This window comes from Gossypium hirsutum, chromosome D08 (genome assembly GCF_007990345.1).
Source record: "Gossypium hirsutum isolate 1008001.06 chromosome D08, Gossypium_hirsutum_v2.1, whole genome shotgun sequence".
Taxonomy (NCBI): Eukaryota; Viridiplantae; Streptophyta; class Magnoliopsida; order Malvales; family Malvaceae; genus Gossypium; species Gossypium hirsutum.
Window position 1 is genome coordinate 62,465,424 of NC_053444.1, and position 9,405 is coordinate 62,474,828.

At 34.5% G+C, this 9,405-nt stretch overlaps 1 protein-coding gene across 2 annotated transcripts; it reads left to right on the forward strand.

Moving 5' to 3' along the window:
* The first annotated feature begins 345 nt into the window (after positions 1-345).
* Positions 346-6,742, forward strand: LOC107942155 (receptor-like serine/threonine-protein kinase ALE2). 2 transcript variants are annotated; one of them, XM_016875794.2, is made up of 9 exons: positions 346-983; positions 2,272-2,343; positions 3,199-3,309; positions 3,387-3,497; positions 3,726-4,094; positions 4,179-4,439; positions 4,747-5,136; positions 5,327-5,567; positions 5,774-6,742. In XM_016875794.2, the coding sequence occupies exons 1-9, from the start codon at positions 914-916 to the stop codon at positions 6,477-6,479; spliced, it is 2,331 nt and encodes a 776-aa protein (XP_016731283.1). In that variant the 5' UTR covers positions 346-913; the 3' UTR covers positions 6,480-6,742. The 2 variants fall into 2 exon arrangements, with proteins under 2 accessions (XP_016731283.1, XP_040954680.1); XM_041098746.1 differs by having other exon boundaries at positions 389-983; positions 3,196-3,309.
* The last annotated feature ends 2,663 nt before the right edge of the window (positions 6,743-9,405 follow it).

The following is a 9,405-nucleotide window of genomic DNA, read 5'->3' on the forward strand; positions in this document are numbered from 1 at the left end:
ATTTTTTTAAATCAATACTAAATTGACACAATATATAAATGTTGAGAGTCAAAGTTGTTACTATACAAAATTTAAAAGCTACCATGTTATATTTTTGTTAGTAATTTAACGATTGGTGACCAAAAAAGAAAAATTGAAATAGTTTTGTGACCAAAAAAGAAAAAAGTTAAATTGTTAAAACATTTTGTATCTTTTTGTAGTTGAATGAAAAAAATACTAATAATTGAATGACTACTAATACAATTTACCCTATTTTATAATAAAATAATGAAGAAACTAATTTTATAATCTACAAGTACACTTTAGTAAATTCTTTTTCTTATTTTTTTAATACAAAAAAGAATCAGTATTACTATTCGTGTTTGCCTCTTTGCTGTAGCTACACTCAAGCAATAAAAGCACCTCCCACCTTCCCCCACTCTCAAAAAAATTTTCGTATATTTTTTCTCTTTAAATTTTATATACTCTCTATTCCAGATATCCTTTTCTTCCTTTCTATTTTCCTCACTTTCTCTCTTTTAGATCCCTCTTTTGCTTTTTCCCTTTTCTTTTTTTCTCTCTGGAAAGGAAAAAGAAAAGAAAAGAAAAGAAATTTTCTTTTTTGTTTTCTGCAATTTTGCGGTAGATCTTTGCCGCATTTCATGGATCTACAATCGCGGCGAGCTACATTGTCTTAATATTTTATTTTTTTCTAGGTTTTTTTTTCTAGTTTTTTTTTAAATTTTGTCGCTTGTTGGAGCAGTGGAGCTTCAGTTTTTGTTTGGTTATGAGGTGTGTTGTTTTGGACGGAGAGTTTGGACGGCGGAGAATGGTACAATGGAGCTTTAGGACTCACCGGTTGTTCTCTGACGAGGTTCGAGTTGGTATCTGTGTTTGACGATGGTTGTTTTGGACTCTGGTTCGGCGAGATAAGATGCCTGCTTTGATTCTGCTTCAGTTGCTTCTTGTTTACTTACTCAGCTTTCTCTCTTGTTCTTGTTTAGGTATTGTTCTTTCTGGATACTTGCTCTTTTTCTTTTAGTTAAATTTATTTTTAATCTACTTTGGTTACTGGAAAATATAGTAGCAAAACGGAAGAAATGTGGAGTAAAATCGAGTTCGAGATAAGCTTTAATTTTATTTGGAAACAAATAAAAACTAAACATGCTTTATTAAGCTAAGTAGACTTTGCTGATTGGCTCTCCTATGGCTACTTATCTTTTCCACTATAAAGTTCTCCCTTTAGCTCAGTGCTCATTCTCTGGCCTTCGCCGAAAAAAAATGAAAAGAAAAAAAAAAACAGATGCTTTGCTGTTTGAGTAATTTTTCCGTCTTCTATTTTATAGTTCCATATAGTATTAGGAAAAAAAATAGCGAATTTGAAAAAAAAATGAGGGAAAAAAATATGTTAGATAATTTATTAGTATTTTAGCCACTCAGCAACATGTCGTTCCGTGTTAGTTTTATGCTGGTTAACTGAAAAATTTGTGGTTAAGTGTGCTTATACCATGTTTCATGTATAAACATATATGATTTATTTCGTCATGGTGTCGTTTAAAAGGAAGTATGAGCGTTGAATATCTTATTAAAGAATGTTTTTAGCATTTTCTTTTGGGTATATCCTTTATGAGTAAAGGGTCAAAATCAGTCACTCTTGGAACTGTTAAAATCTTTGTACTAATTATCATATTTTTGTGAACTTGTAATATACAATTGTTACATGATCCATGCTAATAAAGGTGGTCGTTACCTTGTAGGCATACCGTTTTTGTTTTGTTATTGGTACTTACCAAATCGATATACCGTTTCGGGTTTTGTCGGCATCTGTTAAATATTTCATATATAGTACATTTTCAAGTTTTCTACTAAAATATATATTATATGTAGATGCAAATTTATCTTTATCCGTTATATCTATATAAATGTAAAATTTCAAAATTATGAAGATCTAATAAATAAAAAGAACATAAAAATATTAGAAAAATAGTAAATTATTATTAATTAGGTTCATTAGTCTAATTTAATGAGTATATTTGATTTTTGAGTGAAATTATGAAAATAAAAATAATCATGAGTGAAAAACATTAGTAATTAGTTAAACGAATAAAAAGGTTATACTAAAATAAAATAATATTGTAAGATTGTTTTTCTTCAGAACCAATACTTGATGGCCAGTAATGATAGCTGTAGCTGAAATAAAGGCATGAACATGTATCAGTGCAGTGATTAAGTTACCTATGGTTCATGATGGAAGATTGATATCATTGCCATTTTATTTTTCTTTGTTTTCAGAGCTGCAAGTATTCTCGTATCCTTTACAACCAGTGCACCGGTTGTCTGCTGTGGAAACAATAGTTGACCATGGTAATGATTTATTTTCATTTATATAAATGTTAATGTAGTCAAATAAAGTTCTTTTTATTTTGCCTCCTGTCTATACTTGAAAGAACTTACCATTTATATCCAAATAGGTGGAGCTTGATGTAGAAATGTAGTATCATGAAGAATGTTAACTGAAGGTCTTTAAAGAAAAGGAACTTTAGAGTAATATGTGTTTTCTTGTGGCCTAAGCTATTATCGTCCTGAAGTGCTTTACCATGCCTTAAGCTACTGAACTTGCTCTTAGCCATGTGTCTTCATGAACACCACATATTTGGCAAGTATAACAAATGACTGAAAATATTCAAAGAGGCATATTGTGTCTACTTCTTGTTGATGGAGTGGCATGTACCTGCTGAAAAATTGTTGTCATTTTTTACTAGTTTAGGATTTCTGTTATACAGTTGTATATGTTCTTCTCACTAATTGTTTTAGCCAAAAAAATGATATCATAAGACGATTTGCCTCTTCTGAGTTTTGTTTGGAAGAGAAACTCTTACCTGTCTATTTATGAAGCATGTGTTAGTTATCAGATATGCTCTTCTTGTTCGTTTATGCTATCTGGTTCTCTCCCCTCAGTGTATCTGATCTTTAGAAAGCTCAAGCGGAAGCTCTTTGTTGATCCTCCTGTTAGTTGTTTGGGCGTATAACCCAATATGCTAAATTCATAACTAACAGAAGGCAAACAGTACAAGGTCAACTTGTTATATTTACCAATTTGCTATAGATGTTTGGGGCTGGTTAATGGGTGATTTTTAAAGGCATTCTAACTTCCCTTTCATTACTGTGCATTATTGCTTTTCACATGGATTACCAATAAGGTTGCTCCACTCCTAGCAGCTAGGTTGATTTCAATGCGTGTGTTATTTTCTCAACCAAGATCATCCCAAGATCATGTTAATCCTTCCTTTGGACCAGCCACTGCGCCTGCACCTTCTCCTATCTATCAAGGTACTTATTGCAATCCATTTCCAGCACCTTGCTACTACATTAATGCTATCATGTGGCTGATGCATATTGCATTGCAGCTCCTGTTGCTAGCCCCAGTAGGCACTTGGTACCCAGACATCGTCATGGTGGTCATCATCATCGTCATCATGTTAAACCCCGAACAGATGCTCCATCTCCTTCAGAGCAAGGTAACTTGCTATGGTCCTTAAGCAGTATCTAGAGGAGATGGCCTCTAATGCTCGGTTTCTCTTTTGTCCCAAAAGAAAAAGAAATTACTGTTTAAATTTTAACCTTAATTGAGGGAACTACAAACATATTGCTAGTCTAGGGGATTATGGTGATGTTGATTTACTTTGTTTAAATACATGTATAGTTTCTTTTGCTTCTTTGTGGTTTTTGATTATTAAACTTGTCAGGTTGCGATCAAAAATGCGTGGACCCACTTACTGCAACCCCTTTTGGTTCACCTTGTGGTTGTGTGTTCCCTATGAAAGTCAAACTTCTTCTATCTGTAGCTCCTTATGCTGTTTTCCCTGTGATGAATGAGCTAGAGATTGAGGTTGCTGCAGGCCTATACTTACAACAAAGTCAAGTGAAAATCATGGGTGCTACTGCTGATGCTCAAGATCAAGGGAGAACATTGGTGGAGATTAACTTGGTTCCACTTGGAGAGAAGTTTGATAATACAACTGCAATACTTACATCTGACCGGCTTTTGCACAAAAGACTGTCTCTAAATTCAACTCTTTTTGGAACATATGATGTGGTATCCATCAGTTATCCAGGTAGTGATCTGTTTTTTTTAGATAACTTAACGTCATGCTATTTTGTTGTTATGTCATGGTTATAACTTGAAAACATGTTATCAGGGGTTCCTCCTTCACCGCCATATGGTAATATTTTCGGGAGTGGTCCAACTGGAAGTACTGGAGATCTCCCAATCACAGCTAATTTTGTTAACAAGAACCAAAAGATGAACATCAGGATTATTGCCATTATTGTTTTATCTGCTTTTGTGCTCTTATTGGTTTTAGCTGGAGCAATCTCTGTCCTCGTAAAATGGAGGAAGGTTAGAAGACCGTCAAATGCTGTTGGTCCAGCTTTTCCTTCCTCATTGAACAAAAGATCTGGTAGGTTTACTAGTTGGCTTTATGTTTGACATTTAGATTCTGTTGCATGGAATTGCAATGTAATGCGATGCTGGTAACTGGTTTTCCACTATTGCTGTTTAGGCACACACACACACGCACAATCCTAAGCTGGTATATCTTTATGTATTTTAATGGTTAATTTCTCTTAAAGCTGTGAAGTTTGAATATGCAATAATTGGAATTTTGATGCCTGGATCTAAGCTAGTTACATTTCCTTGTTTGGATGGACTAATTTGATGCATGTGAAGTTGGAATATATGATAATCTCTCCTTTGTGTTAATGCAGGCATTGGTTCTATGCTGTCAAGCAGTATAACAAGCTCTCCATCAATGTCACTCATTTCCACCATGGCTACTTGTGCTTTCCCGGTTAAAACATTTACACTTGTTGAGCTTGAGAAGGCAACAAGCAACTTCAGTTCAAAGAGGATACTCGGTGAAGGAGGATTTGGACGTGTTTACCGTGGTGTTATGGGAGATGGAAGTGAGGTAGCTGTTAAGTTACTTACAAGAGATAATCAGAATGGAGACCGTGAATTTATTGCAGAAGTGGAGATGCTAAGCCGATTGCACCACCGCAATCTTGTCAAACTTGTCGGTATATGTATTGAAGGACGCATACGCTGCTTGGTGTATGAACTTGTTCCAAATGGAAGTGTGGAATCACACTTGCATGGTATGATTTCCTTATCAAATTTGTCTGTTTCGTTTATTGGACCGATTGCTTGTTCAATTATCCTGAAATATGTTGCCTAGGTCATGACTGTTGCAATGCTATCCAATATATATGTATATAAATATGCAATTCTAGTTTGACAAAGATGGATTGACCTTTAATCCAAGTTTCCTTTATATTGTTGGTTTAGGTGTTGACAAAAACAAAGGACCTCTCGATTGGGATGCACGGCTGAAGGTTGCCCTTGGAGCTGCTAGAGGATTAGCTTATCTTCATGAAGATTCTAACCCTCGAGTGATTCACCGAGATTTTAAGGCTAGTAATGTTCTATTAGAAGATGACTTTACCCCAAAGGTCTCAGATTTCGGTTTAGCAAGGGAGGCAACTGAAGGAAGCCAGCACATTTCTACCCGAGTCATGGGAACTTTTGGGTAATTATTCATTTTTGCGTTAATTATCATATGTTAGCATTAAATTTCCTTGAAACGTATTACATACTTCTACATGTCTTCCAACTTACCGGAGAAGGGAGAGTAATAAGTATAAAAAGTTAATTCATGCGAATTTTATGAATTGATCCATAAAAACACTTTCGCTCTTCAAAATATTGTTAAAGGTGAAATTTGTGAATTTGCAGATATGTTGCTCCCGAGTATGCTATGACGGGGCATCTACTTGTTAAGAGTGATGTTTACAGTTTTGGGGTTGTGCTTCTTGAGCTTTTAACCGGAAGAAAACCTGTGGATATGTCCCAACCTCAGGGACAGGAAAATCTCGTAACTTGGGCACGGCCACTACTAAGCAGTCGGGAAGGTGTAGAACAGTTGGTAGATCCTTCCTTGGCTGGGACATATAACTTTGACGACATGGCTAAGGTGGCAGCCATAGCGTCCATGTGTGTTCACCCTGAGGTGACTCACAGACCTTTTATGGGTGAAGTTGTGCAGGCTCTGAAGCTTATATACAACGACACTGACGAAACTGGCGGGGATTGTTGTAGTCAAAAGGAGTCCTCTGCCCCCGAATCGGACTTTAAAGGAGATTTAGCCCCTTCTGATAGCAGTTGGTGGAATGCTGGTGCGGTTACCCCCAGTTTAACTTATGGACGATCCTATCCTTTCGTCACAATGGACTATAGTTCTGGTCAACTTGACGAAATGGAAAACCGACCGTTCTCAACTTCAAGTTTGTTTGGAGATAGAACATCGTTACCAATTAGACACGGTAACAGATCAGGCCCATTGAGAACGGTCCGAAGCAAGCCAAGCTTTTATACATTAAGAGGGAGCATGAGCGAGCATGGGGGACTCCTTCCGAGACGAATTTGGAGCGACTCCAATTAGGTTTGAGCATTTCTTTTCCCAACTATTTTTTTTTTGAATTGTACAGAGATCGAAAAGGCCAGGGTGTGGTTGATGGGTAGCAGAATTTCGGGGATTCCAGAGTGTTTCCATCTTCGTCGAGGAGAGAGACCCGACCTTAGCTACTTTATTTTTAAGTCTTGATTCCTTACCATACAAAAAAAAATGGAGATGTAAGTTGAAAACTTCTCGACTGTTTTTATGTTTATTGGCAAGAAAAAAGAGTTAAATTTCTTATGATCCAATGCTGAATCTTTTTTGCTACAAACTATGGGGTTGAATTGGGTTAATCGCTATTGCAAACAAAATATCATTCCTTTTTTTGATCATTTCATGTAGCAATGCAAACTAAATCAGGTTAGGATTTGGAACTGTTTTTAATTCAGGTGGAATTTAAATTTTGTTAAACTAAGAAAATGATGATTATGGGTTTTAAATTATTAATTTCTTTGTACGTACGCTACACTAACAGTATATGTTTGAATGACTAAAAGAATATGAATGAACTGAAAAAATAAATATATTCATATAAAGCCAAAGTGTTGCATTTTAAAATCTCGAGATAAAATATAGATGAAACCCTAAGCCTTTTCTCTTGCTATATAAAGAAATTCTTTGAGTTTTATTTTATCATCTTAATTCAATTTGAATCTTTTTTAAATCGAGTCGAATAAAATGAAATTCGAGTCGTGCAAAACTTAAGGGTATTCATATTACAAATCTAATTAGAACTGCTCGTTTTTTTATCAGAAGCTTGTAATTTAGTTTTTGATGCGGCAAGTAAGGGAAAACAATTCTTAATTGTTGGTATCAAAAATAAAGCCGCTAATTCGGTGGCGCGGGCTGCAATAAGGGTTCGGTGTCATTATGTTAATAGAAAATGGCTCGGTGGTATGTTAACAAATTGGCTCACTACAGAAACGAGGCTTCATAAGTTCAGGGACTTGAGAACAGAACAAAAGACAGGGGGTGACTCCACCGTCTTCTGAGTCAAATAGAGTGAAATTGTTTGAGTTAAAGTTAAAATTTTAAACACCAAATTAAAATATTGTTACAGTATAACTTATTTCATATTAGAGTACATAAATTTAAAACCACATAAACTTGAATTTAAATTAACTTATTTAGGTCCCAAAATTATTATTTTAAAAAAATTAAAATTTTAACTCTATTTATATATTATAAAAAAATTTAAAAATATAAATTTTAGAATTTTTATAAATATGTTGAATTTTAAAAAGTATTTTAATTTTTTTTTATATTTTTTGTTGAGAGTGAAAGAGCAATTTGTTCATTTTCAAAATTGTTAGGGACTAAATTATGTTATTCAAGTTATTTGAATTACAAAATTAAACTTAACTCGAACTTAAATTACTTATTCGAAACAACTTGAATAACTTAATTTAATTAACTCAAAATTTAAACCAATATTAAATTGAATAGAGTTTTATTCATCTTTGGCTATCGTGCCATCCTTTACTCTCTCTCTTTTTTTTTTTTGTTACGTATAATATTAAATTTTTTAAAGCCGAAGGACTCGCCAATATCAAAGGAGCTAAGCTTTTGGAATGTTTGAGAGGCGGACACGTGATCATTTTATAAGGTGGAGGCGATTCCTTGGGCTTGATGGTTGGGCTATGCTTTTGAGGCAGTTTCGGCCAATAATAATAAATGTTTTTTTTATATAAAAGAATCTAAAATATTAATTAATTATGAAAAAAATTTAGAGAAAAAATTTTATACGAAAACATCAGTTTGTTATAGTATTAGTCGGTATAGCCTGACTAACTGGCGGCACGACCCCACTTTTCTCCCTAATCATGATCCAATCATCAAAATTTAAAATATATATTTTTTGATATCGTCACTGTACCAGGTGGAATCCGTATGTTTTTTCGAAATACTTGTAAAAAATACAAGTATTCATAGTAGAGAAAAAAGGAGGAAAATATTTTTAATGGGTTTCGCTAGTCTGTCAGGCGGCACCAATCGAATTTCTTTTAAAAAAAATTGCTACCAATGAAAAAAGGAAAAAAATAAATTTTTATCATGAAAGGCGTCACATTGCAGCTCAGACTCCCTGTTGACAATGATGCTGTCATGGGTTCAAGTAAAGTATTCGAACCTGTAGCACTCTGCTACCACCTGCTTGGACGCTTGCCCTGTGGTGGTGAAACTAGGTTTACCAGTTTGAAATTTTATTGGTTAAAAAAATTTGAAACCTTATCGAGTAGTGTCATTGAGTGGGAGAAGATGTGCGCTGCTCGAGCGTATATACTGCAATTGATAGGGGGTACTTATGCCAGACACAAATAATAAAGTCCACATGATGTACTTGTCTCTATTGACTTATTTGCATGCTACATGTTCGTACAGTTAGGGCTCAACAATATTAGCGACATTGTATCATGAGCTTTGTCGGGAGGCAAAGCATGATACACAAGATATAGATGAGTGTCTGATACTGCTATAGTTCTGGACATTGTACAGGATGTTATTTTTGGCATCAGTGAGTCATTAATCACATGTGTTCCCACTTGTAAATAGGTAAAAAAATTAAAACTTCAATCAATAAACTTTTTCTTCTGAAAATGTATTCTAACAAGTTTGCTTTATTTTTAGATGGTTTATTTGTTCGAATATCGAGAAGTTCAAAACCCTTGTCGTATATTGACAAATAATTGAGAAATATGTCGTGGAGGAGGTAAAAAAATTTCAAAACAAAATTATATTTATGTCATCTGTAATTACTTTGTTTATGTTATTTGACTCATGTCACTATAACCATGTTATTAATTGTGCAGTTCGTGTGAATGCCATATATTGTGCCGAATGTTTTGACTATCATTCCCCTATGGGCTCACAACGATTCACTCGTGTGATACATTAACACACCCGTGTTGAAATT